The 20,692-nt window shown below is 43.4% G+C and overlaps 3 protein-coding genes across 3 annotated transcripts; 1 reads left to right on the plus strand and 2 right to left on the minus strand.

Moving 5' to 3' along the window:
• Positions 1-45: 45 nt before the first annotated feature.
• Positions 46-6,803, minus strand: tmem47 (transmembrane protein 47). Its single transcript, XM_070832331.1, has 3 exons — positions 6,528-6,803; positions 1,935-2,075; positions 46-1,670 (listed from the first exon to the last, which is right to left on the minus strand). Exons 1-3 carry the CDS (start codon positions 6,751-6,753, stop codon positions 1,492-1,494), a joined length of 546 nt encoding a protein of 181 aa, XP_070688432.1. The 5' UTR covers positions 6,754-6,803; the 3' UTR covers positions 46-1,491.
• A 2,929-nt stretch (positions 6,804-9,732) lies between these two features.
• prrg1 (proline rich Gla (G-carboxyglutamic acid) 1) lies at positions 9,733-15,381 on the plus strand. The gene is made up of 4 exons (XM_070831878.1): positions 9,733-9,807; positions 10,709-10,749; positions 11,568-11,728; positions 12,730-15,381. Exons 2-4 carry the CDS (start codon positions 10,740-10,742, stop codon positions 13,192-13,194), a joined length of 636 nt encoding a protein of 211 aa, XP_070687979.1. The 5' UTR covers positions 9,733-9,807; positions 10,709-10,739; the 3' UTR covers positions 13,195-15,381.
• Positions 15,382-15,647: 266 nt separating this feature from the next.
• Positions 15,648-20,366, minus strand: cpox (coproporphyrinogen oxidase). Its single transcript, XM_070831877.1, has 7 exons — positions 19,709-20,366; positions 19,352-19,495; positions 19,149-19,259; positions 18,862-19,003; positions 17,732-17,950; positions 16,725-16,829; positions 15,648-16,622 (listed from the first exon to the last, which is right to left on the minus strand). The coding sequence occupies exons 1-7, from the start codon at positions 20,277-20,279 to the stop codon at positions 16,538-16,540; spliced, it is 1,377 nt and encodes a 458-aa protein (XP_070687978.1). The 5' UTR covers positions 20,280-20,366; the 3' UTR covers positions 15,648-16,537.
• Positions 20,367-20,692: the final 326 nt, after the last annotated feature.

Raw genomic sequence — 20,692 nt, forward strand, 5'->3', positions numbered from 1 at the left:
CCCCCCCCCCCCAAAAAATGAACCACACACACCGTCTTTGACCTAATACATATTTATTATGTTAGTAATCAAACCAGTGGGAATCAGAACCACATCAGCAAATAGTTGTGGTGCGCACACACTCACTCACTTTCACTAATGTTGAAAGAGGGAGATGACAATTATTACCAGAACAGATCAGTGCAGGTCTTCCTCCCCCACACCTCTAGTGACTGCACTGTCTTAACGGATTGAATCTTCCCATTTTCTTCTTGATTGATCCCATAGTCCTCATAACACTACTCATACACAGCACATTGCAAGTACCTTCACTTAGATGCAAAAATTAAGTATACTGACTTTCTCAATAACTACAATGATTTTGTACTACAGCCTCTGCCTAAATAGTGTAGCTACTGGTGTATTCTTTATGGTGCTTACTCTACTGAGGGCATTCCCATTTCCTACAGGGCGAGAAGATAAGGAGGCATCACATGGGGAGGTGTGTAAGCGCATGCTGGGTGGTATGATCATGCAGTCATGCGCACACACTCAGCAGACGTGGTCATTTGCCATCTTCCTTCCCACTGGTCTTGAAGTGAAAATTACGTCATACTTACTGCACATACTTACATATAATACAACAGCTTTATCAAAAAGAAAAAGGTAGAAGTCGGGTTATGCTGCATGTTTACAGTAGCAGCTGAAGGTTTAACCACTGTTTACAAGCGACTCTGTGCTATTCATTTACCAGTAAATGTTCCTCTCACCAGTATGATATCATTTAGAAGGTGGTCGTGGAATGTTTTACTGTCTTAGAGAGCTTCTGTTTATTGGGAATATCTGAACCTTTAAAGCTTCATGACACACTTTCATCGGTCTATTACGCTCTGCTGGAGGAAGATGGCCCGGCCAAGTTCCAGGTGTAATGTATCTTTGGGGAAATGTAGCATGTCGCATTTCCTTAGGCTCTTCCTCACTTTGTCTTCCTCAGGATATCATTTCAATGGGATGTTTTCCTGTCCTGGATCCGTTACTTCCCTGATTGGCCTGAATTTACATCACTCTTTGCCTTCTGTGCTCTGACTGGTTAATTAGTCCACCAATTCGCCCTGTATGGGGTCAGTGAATCCATCTGTTCCCTCCAGATTTTCTGCCCAAATCTTAAGACCTACTGCGTTTCCATTTAAAGGGGACACGGACTAATCTCAGTGGTGACATTCTCCCCGAAGTGAAACTAGCTTGTTTGGATTTCTTTTTCACAGCAAGGTTTGCTGCCAAAACAGCTAAGAGAGCACAGGGCTTCAGTCCAATGAGTGAGGGTAGTCTTTGAGACAATAAGTTCACTGTATTAAATGGAAGAGCTCATTTCCAGTCCTCAAACTAACAATAAGCATTTGTTTTTACCTATTTTTCTAGTCTGTGGTTGTGCACTGTGTAACACAAAGTTCCTATTACTGGGAGGACACTGGGTGAAACAGAGTCTCGATTTCTCTTCTCATCTCACTGTTTTTAGTAGTAATCTTCATAGTTCTTGGGGTTCAGGCAATAGAGGATGGCTCCTCCAAAAGAGAAGATGGTGGATCCCCAGGCCAGGCCGTAGCCCCAGTTAAACTCGTGGTACACCCTCAGAGTGACCGTCTCTATGAACTTGATGGGGAACAGGACCAAGCTGCAAACCTGGAGCACCACTGCAGAAGGAAACGGGAGACAGAAGGTACAAATGTCAAAATAAGCAAAAGACTGAAACAAAACTGGAACTGGATACAGTACAATCTGATCGCCACTCAAATTGGGTGTTCAAACTTGAAATAATGAACTTGGGTCTTTCCCCTGACAGCCAACCTACCCTTTCCATTTCTTTTGGAAGCTTAACAGTCATGGTCATGTATTTTTGGACTGTCCTCCCGCTCTCCCTTATAGTTCATTTCTAGAGACACAATCTCTTTCCGTACCTGCAGAGAACAGCATGACAGCCACAGGCTTGTAGCAGCGACTCCTGGAGCTGAGGCACAGGGAGATCAGCGCCACGAGGAAGGAGAGCAGGGTGAGGGCCACCCCCCCTAACAGCAGGGCCAGTGTGGCGATGTGCCAGTCTGAGACAAACACACACACACACACGGGGACAGAGAGGAGGGAGCGGGTGGGGGAGGAAAGGCATGAAATCACACTGTGATAGAGAGTGACATAGGTAGCTAAAACGAGCTTACTCTGGAGAGCCGTGTCTGTGTTGTTGACAGGAGGGAGGAAAGTGGCTCGATAGATGAGTTGGGGAGGACAGGAGAAGAGGGAGGCAGCAGAATAGGTCACAGGCCATATTGGTGAGCCACTGTAACACTGCCATGCACAAAAAAAAATGATCCCACACGCTAAAGTTAGTGGTGAATTACACCAGTGTAAACAAACTTTTTGTGGTTCAGAGGCTGAGAACACTGTGTGTGTACTGAGTAGCTGATGTTTCGATTTGAGCCACTGGGGTCAGTGGCCAGTAGCAGAAGAAGAATGTGAACCATGCGGTGAATAACCCTTAGACCGAGCGCAGCAATTTCTGGCTGACAAGAAACAAACACATGCACACACGCCTGGCTACACGCAGATTTCAGCGGTGCAGTAATGGATCCCAATGCAGCAGAAAGGCAAAGTGATTCTGTGAGGTGACTCAGATAATGAGTATCCCTCGCTCATGGCTGATGCCAGCTCAGCAGCATTCTCAGCATTTTACTCAGATTTACTCCAAAAACACTCAACTGGAAACAACGGCCGTCTCAAACTCGCTTCCCTTGTGCTTGTTGGAAAGCCAAAGTGGACTCTAAACGGGAAGCTTATGTGTTTGTCAAAAGGGGGAACAGTGTGGTCGAGATTTTTATTTGCTTTGCCCAAAAAAACAGTTCAGCAGAAGAGTGCTTTTGAGAAAAATGTTTTTTTTTTTAAGAGACTTAATTAGCCACGGGGCGTTAACTGGGGATTGTTATGGGGACATACTATGTTATTGTTTAGAGATTAAGGGTATTTTTCGTAGCTTTACTGTGTACGCACGGAAACAGGAGGTCTATATGTAAACAGGCAGAGGATATTATGATGAAGCATTTGATTACACAAGAGGAAATCATTTAAAGTACAGATTGGGTGAAGCAAAACAAATGACATCAAAGCATAAAGGGGACTGAGCTCTGCGTAAGTGATTCAATATTATAGTGTGTGGGGGGGTTCACATTGAAAACTTAGTGTAGAATATGTTTTGTCTTATTTTTAGTAAGTATACATGATATTGTCTATTATAGAGCCCAGGAAATAAAAAAAGATTAAACATTGCCCAGAATATTTCCTCTCTATTGAGGCAGAAAATCATTAAAACATTCACCAACGGAGAGAAAGTGACGGAACATAAGCTGCTTAAAATACAGTTCCCACTCTTGTTGGAGGGAAACATTATTCAAGGGGCCAAGCAGCTCAAATGTAAACAAACATCAACTGCTTTTGAGCAAATATGGTTCAGGATTTAGAGTTTAAAAATGGGCCCTGTCACCACAGGATGTTGGAAAGAGCCCACAAAAAGCAGAGCACCCGTTCCCTCCAGACTCCAGCTTGCACAACATGAGGCCCCCTTTAAGACAAACCCCTTGACTTTCTCCGCCACCGCCTCGCTGGCTGCCCCTCAGCAAAGGGCCACAGTGACTTGACCTGCAGTTGTCAAAGCCCATTGATGGTGAGATATCTTCTCTAGGTCAGCCTGGTGCCTTCATCCCAGCGAGGCTGCAACTGAAAGCCTTATCAGTGCACCCACGAAACAGCAGGATGCAGAGAGTCACCTCATTTCATATTTGGAACAGACCCTGTACGCTGTGCAAGAAACACAGCCAGAGTGGGAGCGCTTAAAGGCTTTGACGAGCAGGAAGCGCCAAACTATTAATCTGAGCCCCGCATGATGACAGATGGAAAAGGAGATACAGTACACGAGATACAATCTGAGCATTAATTATAGTCCCATATGAGCATGTTAGGGACTGCTGAAGTGTTGATCGAAAAAAATCCTTTGGGGCCCCAATCCTGTTTCTTTGTCTGAGACAATGGTGGAAGATCTGTGTCACAGAAGAGCCTCGAGTATCTCTCTTGCTGTCACACACTCTCAGTCTCACTCTCCCAGGGGCGGCAGGATGGAGAAGTTTAAGAAACAGGATGATCTTCAACCAGAGGACCCTGGCTCAAGACCGCAGTGTCCACAAGCAAGCCCCTGACCTTTACAAGCTCTCTGTATCCAACACTGTGCTGTGACCTCCCTCAATAGAGAGGGCAATCGCCCAAATACCTGATCGATAATGTGTTACATTATTAATACGCTTCGCCATCACTGCATCTGACTGAGCTGGACTCGCTCACACACTGGCTCCACATTCGTCCCCTCATCTCGCACCGACCTGGAATCCACACATGCTGCTTTTACACGACCGCTCCACATTCCTAGCTCTGTGTCAAGTCTGCTTCTTTTATACTTGACCTTCGACCCCCACCGCCTAAGAGTGCGTGTGTGTGTGTGTGTGTGTGTGAGAGAGAAACTGAATGAGAGGAAGAGTTATTGTTTGTTTTGTTTGTGTCTGTATATTTTGATCACTTCATGAGCATGTAACAAGGCAATATCTCATGTCTAGTTTCTCATTCAAACTGTATATTATTGTGGTTTCCTGGACAGACACACATACACATTCATGCCTTGCAGATCAAACTCAAAACATCTGAGCAGCCAGCTGGTGTTTCGGGCTAACAGGATTTATTTAATGCCCAGAGCATGACACCGAGGAAATATTGGGGGGCTGACGAGGGGGGCAGAAACTGATTACTGGGATTCAAATCAATAAGCCAAGCCAAGCACAAGCCTGAGGAAATGGGCAGTTTGCTGTGTGCATTAACTGTGGTATGCTGCCGCTGAGAGCTAAGGGCTGAGAGCTGACACGGAGACTGCATGTCTTTATATGGCACCAAAGTGCACTTTGTCTGCGCTGACAGAGGAGGATCGGGGCCAGCGTGACCCACAGTTACTCTTCTCTCAGACAGAAAGAAAACATTTTGTCAGACTAACAAAAACACAGCTCACCACTCAGCACAGAGGAAGAGGTCAGGGACAGCAAAATGTGAAATATATATATATGTATATATATATATATATGTGTGTGTGTGTGTGTGTGTGTGTGTGTATTTATAGCAGCGCGCACACAGACACACACACACACACACACACACACAGTGAAGCTGCAGTCAGGACTGTAGTGTGATAAACCTATACCTATTATCCTGAGATAAATCAACTCTATTTTAAGTACATCAGGCTGTAGTAGGTTACGGCTCAGACACGAGAAAACATGTGCAAAAAAGCACAAAAAAAGTAGATACCACTTTTAGGGAACTTTGAACTTTTCGTTTTTCTTATCATTCTTGTGCTTTGCTTTGTGGTGTTTGCACTGGATTGGATTGTACTGTGTGTCTGAAATTTTGTCAGTCCAGTGTAACCTAATACACAAGCAGCACAAACAATAGCCTAAAACGTGCCAGTGTCTGAATAAAAAATGATTATAATATCTAATCATATGGCTGTTGTTTTGGATTAGATTAGATTTTATAGATTTTAGGTTTGATACAAGAGGGTATAAATAAACACTTTCCTGAGGCCGTGGTTGATTTTTGCTTATGGTGCTAATATAGTGACAGTGTCCCTTTATCAACCATTTTCTTCATATCTATCGCTGAATGGCCGGCTGTGATGGAAATATGAAATGTTTCCAGAAAAAACCTTTGTGGTCACTCCATGAAGAAGTTTCTTTAATACAGAAAAACAGCATTTCTGGAGTGCTTCACTTGTTTCCCGGGTTACTAATCTCCAGGCATCTGGATCTCTGGGGAGTTCTCTGCTCTGAGTTGCCCTTGCTCCTTGGCCGATGAAGAAACCCACACAAAGGCTCATTTTGTGAGCAACAAAAGGCAAAGTGAAACCCCAGCTGGACCGCTCCTGGCCGTGCTAAATTCCCACATCATTCAGCAGTGCACTGGGCAAATGGTTCTGAAACAAAGTTAACAAGCCCGCATAGAAAAAACCGAAGGTGTATTATTCACCACACTTTGAGACTCAAAGATAAACTTTTTCTTCTCTATAGTGGATTATTTCCCACTTGGAAAGCACAATGTGCCTCTTCACTCATCTTATTTCATGCAGAAAAGTTTCTGTGGTTTAAATTAACCAGGCAATAGCTAATTATAAAGTAATTAACATTTAGCACTCTTGGGTGATGTTTTATAATTCTCACCCACAGAACAGATTGGTTCAGCAGTGCACAGCCTGCAGGGATCCTTTGTTATCCCTGAGCGCTGTGTGTCTGACTTTCATTTGAATATGAATGCGGGCGTCTGTCTGCACCCCAAAATCTGCCATTTCAAGGGTGAAATGTGCCTAAAACTACAACACCCAACTGGTTTAAAACTTCCAAAACAACATGGTGGCGCATCACCCCATCAGCCCCAGTGCAGGTCAGTGTGTGTGGGCACATGAGCGCCTGTCTCACCGGTGCTCAGCGTGCTGTTGCAGGACCACTCCGCGGAGCTGACGGGCTTCCAGCACGACACCCACATGGACAGGTAGTACTGGTCATCCGCCGTGACCCACGCCGGGCTGAACACGGCCCCGACGTCCAGGCACAGGGCGAGGAAGACGCACACCAGTCCCACCAACTTCAGGGGCGTCAACGCCGACACCCGGACCTCCTCTGTGCCGCTTACGGATGAAGCCATGTCTAAAGTATCTCACTCATTAAAAGACAGGAAAAAAGACGAAGAGCATGTGTGTGTTTTCCTGGCGGGGCCTGCGCAGTTCCTCAAATCCAGAGAATCATTCGGGTTTAAGATGCGGTTGTCTCCCCCCGTGTCCGTGGCCGTGCGATGGGTTGCAGGATGCGGAGCCGCCGCTCTCTCCGCGTCCCGGGTGCAGAGGACGCTGCTGGCGCTGCTGAGGACCCAGCGCTCTGCGGACGGGACCGCGCTCACAGCACTGAAATAACACGGTGCTGCACCTGCTGGGTCCTAGTGCCGAGACCCACTCCCACTTACACTGCACCTCCCTCCCTCTCTCTCTCTCTCTCTCTCTCTCTCTCTCTCTCTCTCTTTCTCCCTGTCAGTCCTCATACTGACTGATGTAGGATGATAGTGGTGTGTTTTAATTGTGACAACCAGTCACAGAGTGCTAAGGAAGTGGATACCGCAGATGTTTTATAGCAAGGCTAAATAGACCACATTATATTTTTTGTATGTATATCTTCTCTCAAACCGGTTTATGGAAGCCATGTACTTCAACCCATTGTATATAAAGTTCACAACAGCCACTCATATGTTAACCATGAAAGAAATAGATAAATCATTTCCCCTGTCTTTCACTTCTAAAAATGCAATTATCATAATATTATATAACCTGATATCACTGATTTTCAAATGGCATTCAAGGAAATGAAGATGCCACTAATGAATGAATTAGACACAAATTATAACACTTCACCACCATACTGTCACCAAAATGACTTGCATAGATCTAAAGGTGCATTTTTTTTGTATGTATCATAAAGAAGTTAAAAATAACCAATTCGCATCCTCTCTCACAGCACAGCCTAAACAAAACCTGCATGATGATTTCAAGGTTTAGTGTGCAGAATGATTCTCTGTCAGTGGATATCGTGGTGCCTAAAATGGTGCTAATGCAACTGCAAATGCTTTTACAGATTCTGCTGCTGTGCTGTAGTGGAAAAATGTCAAATTAATGTGGCATATTGTTAAAATACAGCCATCATGAGGCAAAAATAAAAATCAGTTTCAGAGAAGTAATTCAATCTTTTTCCTAATTTAACTTAACATTTGTTAACATCGTTAACATTTGTTTTAATGGGTGCACCTTTTAATACGTCCCTGCTTTTCTCTTGTGACACACTTTAGCCTACTTCTCTTCTCTCCTCTATAGTATCTCCTCGGGTAACAATTTGCTCAACACCCAATTTGCTGTCCCTCACACACACACACACACACACACACACACACACACACACACACACACACACACACACACACACTGTGCTGAGGGAAGCTTACACTGCTCATTTTTTGTTATAATTGAACTTAGTTAATCCTTTGTCCTTAGGGAAAAATCTCAGAATGAATTCATATTGATTAAAACACACACGCACGTACAGATACAGTGCACTATATTCATAATACGTACATATGTCTTTGAAACAATTTAACTTCATTGTGACATTTAGATGGGAATGCAATATCTGTGTTAGACACCTTGTTAATTTACTCTAAGTTGAAGAAAAGGGTAACTAGAAGTAAGTAAAGAAGAAGAAAAGTAAGAAAACATAAAAGTAAAGAAACTAGTGGTTATCTTGTGAATGGATCTAGCCTACCTTTTTATGTGGTCAGGTTTATATTATGAAGGGTAAAAACACTCTTTCACGCTTCCATAGATGTGACTATGTATGTGTATATGTGTGTGTGTGTGTGTGTGTGTGTGTGTGTGTGTGTGTGTGTTTGAGTTACAGGAGTGTAGGTCAACTGTTCCTGGCGGCGAAGTCTTTCAACATCATTTCTGATGATTAGAGATAGTAATCAGCTGGGACACACACACACACACAGTCCTGATCTAGCAACAAAACCTCAGTGTTAATGTAACATTACTGCTGCAGAGTACACACAGTCGATCTTATGTGTGAGGTACAAAGTGTTGCTCCTCTGACTGAAATGTTTAGATCAGCTGGCAAAGAGCATTAAGCAAAAGTCCAGAGGTGTGAAAACAAATTCACAACTGTTGTCTCTTCCTCTGCCATCGGCTGATGAAGCGCCACAACTGATTAGTTTTGCTAAATACACAATTAAATTAAAGCTGGTGAGGAGAAATGTGAGGTGAATATTAATATGTATATTGTTTAGTAATATCTAATACAATACAATTTCATCAAATCTACAATATGTATCTTATTTGTTGTGCTCATATTCCATAGGAAATCAATTAGTAGAAATTAGAATGACAAATTAATTCAGTGCATTAAAGAAAACTAAAAAAACAACTTAAGTTTCAACAACTTATTTTCATGGGTAAAAACAGGAAAAGAAAACATAACTGAGTTTGATTGATTAATTATCCACTCTAATGTCTAATGTTGATTCATGCTTTTTCTTTCTCCCACATTTTCTCCTCTCAGCCCTTGTGTTTATCTGGATTTCAATTTAAACCAAAGAACATAAAAACTGGTGGAAACATCAGCCACATCCAGAAAAATAAACTGCAATCTGATGAGATTTTTAGAATCTCTTTCACTTCATCTATTTTTATTTCAAGCCTATGAGATATTTTGACACATTTAACGACTGATATTAAGTGCATAGTTTAAGAGACCTACGGACTACTAAAGAAAAACTTCTGGTGATCTCAATGACACTTGCAAAGGATGAACTCTTTCCATTTCATTCACATTTTTAACCTCTCAATTTCAATTATGTTGGATTCAATAATATTTATGCGTTCACATCTTATGCTAGGGCATTATTACTAGAAATGACTGAATTCGGTAGCCTCCGTTGTTGCATAAAGTTATTTTTATTTGCTTTTATAAACTTTTTCTGTTAGTTGTACTGGCTGCTGTCAGTGTGGTCTGTATTAATCTGTGGACTGTCCCTTTAATTCAGCGGAAGTGAGGCTGGACGCAAACAGAGCTGTGCGCGTGCGCACCGTGCATAGCAACACTCTGGCCAGCAGCAGGGAGGACGAGGCACCGCTTATGCGCATTTTGGGGACGAAAAGAGGTGAGTCGAAGTGATAAAGTTTACCCCTGCTCCAACAGACGGAGCTAAAAGCCTGTAGTGTTCAGCGGAGGAGCTTCTGTCGACCTACCTGTGTGAATATCCGCCTGTTTGAGTCATGTTTCGCTCGTTAAATCGCATCCGAGCGAAGGAAGGAAGGCGCACCGATCCTACAAATCATCCCCGCTTGTCAATACGCTGTGCGCTTACCAGCTCACCGCCACACACACGGACACGAATGGACATTTTGCGGCCGCGGTGAAGCTTAACAAACACCGCTGTAGCTTCCAGTCTCTGTCTACGCTCTCTGGTAATTTGTGTAACGGGGCGGCGGCGCTTCGTTTGTGATGTTTCCGCTGCTGGTGGTCTATTTCGGGCAGCTGGGAGCAGGAGTCCCGGTGACACATCCATGTGTAACACTGGGCAGCAGCCGCCATTGGTCACTGTCACATTGGTCAAGGATGTTTCACAGTGCCCTTAAACACTTGAAACAATAGTCCTATCCGTTCATCCTGTTGGAAAAGTGAGGTTTTAATTTGTCCCAAAGCGTGCAGGAGCATTGTGCTAAACGGATGTGATGTTTTCATACGGCTGTGCTATTGTTTTGTCTTGACTGACTTATAGTTTCCCTCTAGAATCAACTTTTTAAAAGGAATTTCCCTTAAGTGAGATATATAGAAATACCCTGCTCTGTTTTAGATGATCATAGTTGTTACCTTCTTTTCAGTCTGTCATAAGCCATTAATGTGTCCGTGCCCTACCCAAAGAATTTAGTAAATAACTGTTTATTGTAAGAAAGAAACAATATGATATCTGCAGTTTCTGAGAAGGAGTTTTGGTTAATTATTGTCTGAGGTTCAGCATGTTCAAAGCTGTATGTTTATGTGTGTTTGGTTTTCTACAGATTAATCAGCCCAAACAGACTTGCAGGGATCATGGGGAGTGGTAAGTTGACTGCTTATGTCTTTAGCCTACAGGCAGAGACGTTCACATGATCTTCATCAGCTCTTAAACTGTTTTTTTCCCCCTACAGTGTTGATTTTCAATATTGTTTGTTAGTCAATGGAATGTTACTCTCCAGGTTTTTTTTTATTTTACTGTTGTCTTCAGCACACAATTCCCATTCTTTCCCAGGCGAATTTCCTGTTTTTAGTCTTTGTCTTTTTTCCCCCCTTTTCAAGCCTTGTGCTGATCACATCCCTTAATTTATGAGTCACACGGACGCCATTACTTGTTAATTCAGTAGCACATCAGACATTCCCAGGGCATGTTGTGACATCTTGTGCGCAGTTTCTGGTCCAGAGTTTATGTTCTTCTCCTGGATTTGTGAAACAGACGGCCACTGTCTCACTAAGTTAATTCCTCCAGTTTCTCTTATGTGGCCCAGGGATGGATGCCTAAATCAAAGGAGCTTTTGTTTTTATGCAGAAATGTGGGCACTGGGCAGCGCTCAGCTCGGCTCTACTGCCTTTGTTTCACTCCCCACTTCTCTCCCTCTCCCTTTTTTTTTCTCTGCATCTCTATCCTCTTTTCCTCCATCTGCCTCATTCCTCTCTCTTTCAACACCCTCTCTTTGCTCAAATTTCCCCCAATTTTGCTTCCGCCCCCATGCTGTTTCACTCACTGACTAACCCCTACTTTACTCACTTTCTCTCATTTTCTTGTCTATTCTTGTTATCTTGATTTATGTTTTTTTTTTCTTTTCTCACACATCTCTCAATCTTGCGTTTGTCTCCCCCGTCCACTCCTCCCCTCCATCTCAGTGTTCCTGCCGGCGGACGCGGCCCACTCAGTGCTGCACCGGCTGCGCAGGGCCAACTTCTTGCTGGAGGAGATGAAGCAGGGTAATATCCAGCGTGAGTGCCGCGAGGAGATCTGCACCTACGAGGAGGCCCGCGAGGCTTTCGAGAACGACGAGAAGACGGTGAGGGGATGAAAGAACAAAGTCACGTCAGAAGCACAATTCCTCCTTTTTCTCAAGGCTAAATACACACAGGAATATAAAAGTAGAACACATGAAAAGCCCTGCCACAGATTGCTTATGCCCACAGGTGGCCTCCTGCATAAACCACATAAAGGGACAGCATTAGGTAGTTTGAGTCACTCACCCAGTTGTAATGTCTACACAGGGATATTAGCTCCAGCACGGAGTCCTGCAGTCAGAGATTTCCCAGCCAACATGTGACTGTTCACACAAACATTTACCACAGGTCATGGGGTCATTAAATGAAATATAACACAACACCCAACAACCCCATAAGCAAAAACACACAATTCAGTTTTGGTACTTCCCTGTGGATAATTATCGTTGTGATGCCTAATTCTTGTAACTGATGCTTTATTTTGTCATCTGTCTGGCTGGTTGGAAATCTCTGAACACAGGACACCCAGCTGGAGTTCAAATCCACAAATCAATATTACTACAGCAGAGTAACTCACACCAGCTGGCCTGTGTAAAAAAAAAAAAAAAATCCAACATATCCGTTTAAAGTACTCTTTGGTAGGGCTCAAGTGTCCAGTAATGAAATCCTACGCCAAGAGTGGCAAGTCATGGAATGTGGGTGTTTTTTCAGGAAGTGATGATTATCAGCAGGAAGAACCGCCGAGTCCATGCGAGAGGGAGGTGTATTTGTAAAACTATTGTGAGAGGACAGAGAGCAAACTCACGCTGACGGACGTGCACAATCATGTGGTCGCTTTTTGTTCGGTGTGTTGTTGCAGTAGACCTTTTGTGTTGCAGTAATCCAGATAAAAGTATTTGTACAATGTACACTGTGTGTCCTGTGACACATTTGAGAACAATTTTGTTCCGCCGTGTTTACACTGTAGCCTGCATGAATGTAGCGGGGTCTCATCTTGAGGAAAATACTTTTGATCTCGTATTGATTTTGACAACACGTCTGTCTGTCTTCTGATTGGCTGCAGAGACGGTTCTGGGAGGAATATGTGCAGGAGAGCAGTCCATCTGGAGGGCTGGAGACGGTGGTTGGCGGAGTCCACTCTCTCTACTTGATCGTGCCATTACTGCTGGTCGTGCTCATCTTTGCCGCCATCGCCATCACCGTGTGGCGCTACCACTCCCGTAAGCGGTCACAGCGCAGCCCCAGCCTGGGACACTCGCATCACGACCACGTCTTGTCAGTGGTCTCTATGGACCATTGGGGGAGGGATTACCACCACGGTGACCAATCAGAACTCAGTGTCCACAGCAGCCCAGCGTACCCAGGCTCAGAGCTCACATCAGGGAGAGGAAGCGCCGGAGACCCACCACCATCTTACGAGGAGGCTGTGGGCCATGCAGACGTCCAAATAGAGACGGAGCCACCCCCGCAGTATGAGGACATAGTCAACACCAGCTCTACAAGTGTCACCGGTGGCCATGGGAAGTAAACCTATCACTCACTACCACCCCAACAAAAACCCTAACCTACACTAAGGCCATCTTCTCATTTAGCAGTGCCACTATTGTGGTGTCACCAGCCTTCCACATTCAACACATACAGAAACACTATTAATAGTCGGTCAGTGGACTAATGCAATCTGTTGAAATTTGCACTAACCTTTCATCAGTGAGGTGAAGTGATAGCAGGAGGAAGCAAATGATATTGCAATACCACAACCAACCAAAACCTCTGTTGATTTGCATCTGTGCTATCACACTGTAGCAAATCATTTAACTCGGCAGGCATAACAAATGATGCATGTGGCTTAATGGAAAAAAAAGGTTTGTGGTTGCTATAATGATGGACAGCTATTCAAAAAGTGTATATGGGGGTTGGACCGACGCTCTATTGAAGGTTAGTGCCAATTTTTAAGACTTAACTGGCCAATAGTGAATATTTTGCACCTATTTTCAAAGACTTTAAATTTGACCTTTTTGTTGTCAAAAAAAGTATTTTCTTTATTACTTTTATATATCGCATTGATGTGAAAATTCTTCATTTAGACCATTCCAGTGAAACCCAAATAAATTAAAGTTGCATTCAGCAGTTTTTGTCCACCAGGGGGTGGACACAATCAGTCACAAAACTCAAAATCAAGTTTGTAATTTCTTATAACCTGTAAGCAGACAATTATCTACTCACAGAACCAGCAGTTACAGAGCAACATGACCATCCAACTGTTTGCGACCCGCTCACCTGAGTCCAGTGTGAACTTGTTTGCTCTGGTTAGAGTCTTTTAGCTCAGTTTTTTCACCAGCCCACAGTTTTATTTGGGGGTTTAAAGGGAGCTTTAAAACACAGGAATTTACTTAACAATCAGGCTACAGAACCAAAACAATCAGTCAAAACTGTAAAGAACTGTTAATTCTCAGTGTGTTTGACACTACTAGTGAGCCTTTCACATTACAATCAGTAATTTGATTCATTGTTGAAATCAAACATATCACTTAATGCAGGTCTAAATAGTCAAGTTGCCAAATGAATGCATCGGTCCAACTTCAGTATACATTTATGAATATTTTGGAGTTTCAATTTCAAAACAATGCCATCCGTTATAAAGGGGGGTGGGTGCTGAAATGTGTTTTGTGTATGTGTGTAACATGTGCATATATTTTGGTAATGCATGCAGCTTGGTCTGCACACCTGAGGTTGGATCTGGCTGTGCACTGTTTGTTGACGGGTCAGTGCTCGCTGGCCCATGTCCACCTCTGGGCCGTTGCTCAGAGCCCGCTTTAACTGTGAAAGTCTTTCCCTAACCTTTCCCCTAAAGCAAATGTAACCATGTTGTGGATATGACTAGGGTCTTCTGCTGTGCCACTTTCACTAAAAGTACACTGAGGATTCTTCAAATAGGTTTGCAGCTACACCGTAAATGTAAGTTGACTTGCACAGGAATGTGGGACAGAAAGCAATAGAAACAGAAGCTTTGGGAAAAGTTATTAGAGGGGAAAGAGTCTGTATTTAACGTCGCTCTGGCAGAGTTCATGTTTAGCATGTGTGATGTACCTGTGTATATAAATATGTAAAGTCCGTATGTGTGAAAGTAAGTTACAGTGAGATTTTCTACTGCATAGGAATGTGGTGAATGCATCGATACTAGTGTAACAATTATACAGTGAAGTCGTGAATAAATGAAGGCACTTTGTGTTTGAGCTCAAAATGAGCTTTTTGATGGAAATTAGGACAGTGTGGTTTGACGTCTTCAGTGTCACTCTTGGCCATAACAATGTCACTGTAATCCTCTGGAAAAAAAAAAAGTGCTCATACTCTATATGCAATGTTGCTGCATACACTACAAAAACCAAATATATGTCTAATGTTCACGGATACTGAAAAATGTCAAACGTTTGCTGTGTACTCCTCACAGTCTTTCAGCACTGATTATTATACTTATACTTTTTTGTGAGTTGACCTGTGAACCTCAGCACTTGCTATGACCCGCAACCGAGTTGTGCTGGTGGGGGTAGCCATTTTGGTTAGGTCCTTTGTTGTACCGTTACTTGCAGAGCCCTTTTTTTACAATGCCTTATCAAACAAACAAAATGTTATATAACATTAAATGCAAGGGAACTTGTTTTAAATCCTTGATATGTGCAGAAGCTTGAATTAATTTGTAATAAAACACAAAAAATATGCAACATGTGTCCTTAATTTCATTAAGTGTCTTGTGAATGTGATCTGGAAAGTACAAATGCTGTTTTGTGAGCGTTTTAACTTGAAATCTCTCTACTCCTCTACTCTGCTGGGTCACCCGGGAATCTATTATTTTAAAAATGCATGATACATTGCTGAGCTTTGTTTTGTCTCCCACTAAAAGTTGAATTACAGGTACATTTATAAAATCAGAAATGATCAAGTGCATGAACAAATAGAACAAAAATGTCATTCAGTGGAGAAAGATTCAAAAATCAAAGATTTATGTGCAATATTAGGATCAAAAGGTAATGGAACAATTTATTATAATATAATTAAATTAAAAACAGACAATCTTCCTCCTCCTTCAATGAGCCACCTGGCCTGTGATTCACGTCCATCTTTTGTGTGGAACATGATCCAAAATCCAACTATTGCTTACTGCTGTCCAAACAAAGCAGTAAGTGACTCATTAACCACAAAGTAAATGGGGCTCATGGGGGACCAGTCTATTTTCATTATTTAGCTTTGTCAAAAATAACCCACTGTTGTGAGCAGATGCACTGAAATACAGCCACATTTATAATCATTTCATTCCAGTTGTGGCACACACACACAAACACACACATACACAGGCTCATTTTCCCTTCCAGTGCTTTGTCTTAAGAAGTGTAGTTGAGAGTAGAGCGCTGACAGCTTCAAGTAGAGCGAGCCACATTTAGACCAGGCACAGAAAAAAAACAGCTAGTGTTTGACACAAGCACTTAAAAAAAGAGCACATCACCAACGTGAGATGACCTAAAAGCAGCTACAATGGCCACCTGTGCAGTTACATGATTTGGTCTCCCTTTAGTTTGGCAGGCAGTGAGCAATGACACCGTGTTCAGTCATGAAGATAAAAAACAACGTCTCTGTGTGCTAACAAGGCCGATTTGAAAAAGCGAAAGAGAAAAGTACCAACGTAGATTTTTTTTTTTTTTTTTTTTTTTTAAGTCTTCAACGAGTGCAATGCAGCATCATATTATTATCGCACTATTTTGGTAAACACAGTGTGAACTGCTGCTGATCTGCTCAAACAGGTCACACCACTATAAAATACAACAAAGACGGCTTCCTGGATGTTTTGTCCATATTGACGTAGCATGGGAACACTGGGGTCACACCCACTCCTTTGGGTTTCTTAACACCTCCAGCACGTCAGCCTCCCTGGTACCTTTGGCAGGCTCGTGCATGTACTCCCACCTGAGGATGAAGGGTTAGTTCGTTACCAGGCAGCACAGACACCTCATTACTGTCACTGCAAGCCTGCAGATCTAACAACGCTTCCAACCAGTGTTGTCGTACCTGGCAGTGAGGGGGAGGGACATGAGAATGCTCTCGATCCTGGAGCCAGGCGTGGCCAAGCCAAACTTCACTCCCCTGTCATACACCAGGTTGAACTCCACGTATCTACAACATAAACACAGAAAACTTACTGTAGACATGTGATTTATGATGCATTACTAGGACACTGTTAAGATCTATGGTGCCTTAATCCAATCCAAAATGAGAATATCTGAAGATTTGTAGGTAATCCAGAATAGTGACCATTTAGTGATCTTTATTTTTTAGAAAAAGCTATTTTTGCATTATAATTTTTAGTCTTCCATGCTGATGCCTTCATTGCTGTTAAGCAGCTCTGATGTAACCATCTTGGCAGCAGTGCACAAGCCTTTTAAATGCCAAAAATTTAACCGAATTCACATCATCCTTTGTCCTTCTTTGCTTACTGGACTGACAAATACAAATCATTTCAAATCAATCTGTACCATCAGCTGCATAACCGCACAGCTTTAAAGCAATGGGAGTGGAAGTGAAAGTTTACTGAAGTTCATTGATGAGGCTGAACCGCGGCTCTTCTTTCTCCTCTTTTCTCCCACTTTATCTCACCCCTCCAATCCCTGTCTGACTTTCTATTGCACTTCTTTCCATTCATAAAGTAGCTCTTTGGCTCATTCTCCGTCTCTCACTAAAAGACTCAAAACTCCCCGCTGAGGCAGAGAGCTCTGCCAGGATCTACTCCGGCTCTGGACCACTCGGGCTGTGCATGGAGACGACTTAACCGTAAATCATTTTTCATCTCATTAATGGGTGTCAAAGTCTTTGTTTAATGTTAAATAATACAGAATAAAAGGAAACTAATTGTTATCTGTGATGGATCAGCTATCCTATGCAAGTTTAAGGTGTTTATTTACAGTACAGTTGATTAATTACTTTTTAAGCAGTAATGGTATGTATGGAGAAGTCAAATTTGGCCTTTATGATTATGGAAATTTTCACAGTGTCCTCTGTAAAATGTACACATTACTCACCTTCCTCGTCGGACCTGCTGCCAGTCCTTCTCTTCATCAGTAAAGGATGCGTTGAGACGTTTGTACACGATGGGGAGGTAACAGGGCACCACGGTGCGGGCACAGCTTTTGACGAAGCTAAATGCCTCCTCCTGACTCGGGGTGTCCAGGTCATCGAAGAAGATTCCTCCTATACCCCGAGTCTCTCCTCTGTGCCGGATGTAGAAGTATCTGTCACACCTAGACGCCAGAATAATTGGATCGGACAATCTTTCAGTTTACATGTCAGGCTACAGATCTAATTGGTGAAACAGTGGAGAGAACAAACTGCGCAGGTATGTGAGCTACTTAATTAAAACAAAAGCAGCAAAAACTAAGTGGATGCAAGTGCATCAACCAATAGGTGTTTACATTTTTCTTTTTTCCTTTATTTTTACCAGGGTTGGACTTGAAAATCTTCACAAGATCTGAGTTAGACAAACAAATAATTTAAAGGCAATCATAGAAAAATCCAGTTATCACAAAGGGAAGATAGAAAAAAACAGTCGGGTGAAAGTGCAACTATACTTTTTAAGTGTATTTAAATTAGAGTTAAAATGGACATGAATGCCTGCATGTTAAATGTGAAGCTAAAAGCAGAAGTTTGTTAGCTTAACTTAGCATAACGACTGAAATCAGAGGGAAACAGCTGGCCTGTCTCTGTGTGTAGGTACCAGCCCCTCTACATCCCTCATCTCAGGCTAACCAGCTGCAGCCTGCAGCTTCATATTTAACGGAAAGACGTGCAAGTGGCATCAATCTTCTCATGTAACTCTCAACACAAGAGCAAAAGTATTTCCCAAAATGCCTTTGAAATTCAACTTCAAATTAAGCTGAGAAAATATACTTATTACAAGCCACATCAGATAAACCACACCCATCCCTTTCGTTTCCCCAGCAGTCATTCTCTGGCCAACGCTATGGCTCAACGGCTTCTTTGCAACTGAAAATTTAAGGCAGAGACTTCCTCTTATCATCATCTTACAGTGAGGATACACCCACTGCAATCCACACAATAATACGCAGAAATCAGATGCATATGTGCTGCAGTACACACACATACACAGGCAGTACGGGAACTTTTACAAGCGCTTGACTGATTTTGAGTTTACCATTTCTTAAAGTCAGGGTAGTACTGCGGGTGGTGCTTGTCACAGGCCTCCTTCAGGGTGTTGTGGAAGAGAAAAGCATCTTCTTCATTAATGTAAATTGGGGTCAGATCTGTGCCGCCACCAAACCACCACTGCTTAGAGCCTGGAACACACACACACACACACACAGACAAGGACAAGGACAAGGAAGGACACAACAAGGGTTATCATTCATTCATGTACTCAATAGTGTCACTGACACCAAGACACAACTGATGATGTCAAGGGGGTGACAGTTTCTCACTCACCACCTTCCTCTTCGATCTCAAAGTATCTGTAGTTAAAGTGCACTGTGGGGATGTGCGGGTTCTTGGGGTGGATAACAGAGCTCACACCCATGGCACAAAATGGCAGCTTACCTGGGAGAAAAGAGCATTGCATGAAACTTTATCCATAAGGTATCACTCTGAAAGCCTCATGTGGAAAAAAAAAACAACTACACAGAAATTACCATCTTTCCCTTTGAGGACTTTCCCTCTGCTCCTCATCTGCTTGGCGGCCTCCTCGGTCAGGTGTCCAAACACCACTGACACATTGACCCCTGCCTTCTCAAACACCTTTCCATCTTGCATGACACAGCTGATTCCTCCGCCACCTGAGAGACAGACAGACACACACACACACACACACACACACACACACACAGTAAAGTAAAATGAAACAGACTGACTTGACAGGTTAGGCTTCTTGCCAGTTTATGGCTGTGTTTCTTCATGCATCCGGGACCATGCTGCTTTCAGCACAAATAAATGCAGCGTTCAGTTTTAGTGACATCACCATATCAGGAGAGCCCCCAGCCCTCCCTCACCTTCCTTCCTCTGCCACCGGTCCACCTTGAACGTCCCACCATCCACCTCCTGCAGGGCTTTGCAGAACTCGGCCTGCGTCTCCATGATCAACATCTCCATCCTCGTACGCATCTCCCCCTTCTTCTCCTGCAGCACACCGATGTCGGTCACCGGAGGAGACATGAAGTCTCGGCATCTCTCCAAGATGTCCCCCTCCAGCTCCTTCTCCTCGACGGCTTGGGATACTCTCGTTGCCATTTCAGCACGCTGGAAGTGGTTCGCGTTGGCTATTAACCCCGCTACCGCCGCTGCTGCTGTCACTGCAGCGGCTCCACTGAGCGCCAGGACTCCCCTTCTGGTTCGCCCGGCTGCGGCTCTGCCTGCGGTCCCATGGGACATGAACCGTACGCTGGAGCCCCTGGAAAACCATCTCGGTCCCGGAAGCAAAGTCAAAGCTGGGCTGTTAGTGGAGGACAGCGGCGAACGCGACTCTCCTGCTCTAGTGAGCCCATTTAATAAACGTGAACCCAAACATCGTCTAGCTGTAGTCCGAGCTGTTTTGTTTACAGAGAAAAATACAAATGTGGCCATTTGTGGGAGAAATACGCGCTCTTCCTCAGTACGTGGCGGTTACTCTGGGGCTACTTACTCAAAACATTATCAGAAGTTATGCTATCAGTCGTACGCACGCCGTACGTGAAGTAGAGGGTATGCAGTTCCTCACTAGGGACAGAGGCATCATGGGAAATGTCGTTCTTTGTCATTCGCAATGCCTAACTCCTCTAAGCTGTTAACGCCTACAAGAAACATCAACACCCAGAGTGCAGTGCGCTTTATAAAACATGTTGCGTTCATTAATTCTTCATAGCTCCGTATTTTGTGCTTTGAAGTAAAGAGAAGTTCAAGTACTTCGTATTGTGTGCCACATAATTGACATCTTCAAAAGATTGCAATATTTTTTGTTTAGATGTGAAGCATATTTTGTTCATAAAAGAATCTTAGAA

The sequence above is a fragment of the Pempheris klunzingeri genome, chromosome 6, assembly GCF_042242105.1.
Source record: "Pempheris klunzingeri isolate RE-2024b chromosome 6, fPemKlu1.hap1, whole genome shotgun sequence".
Classification (NCBI taxonomy): domain Eukaryota; kingdom Metazoa; phylum Chordata; class Actinopteri; order Acropomatiformes; family Pempheridae; genus Pempheris; species Pempheris klunzingeri.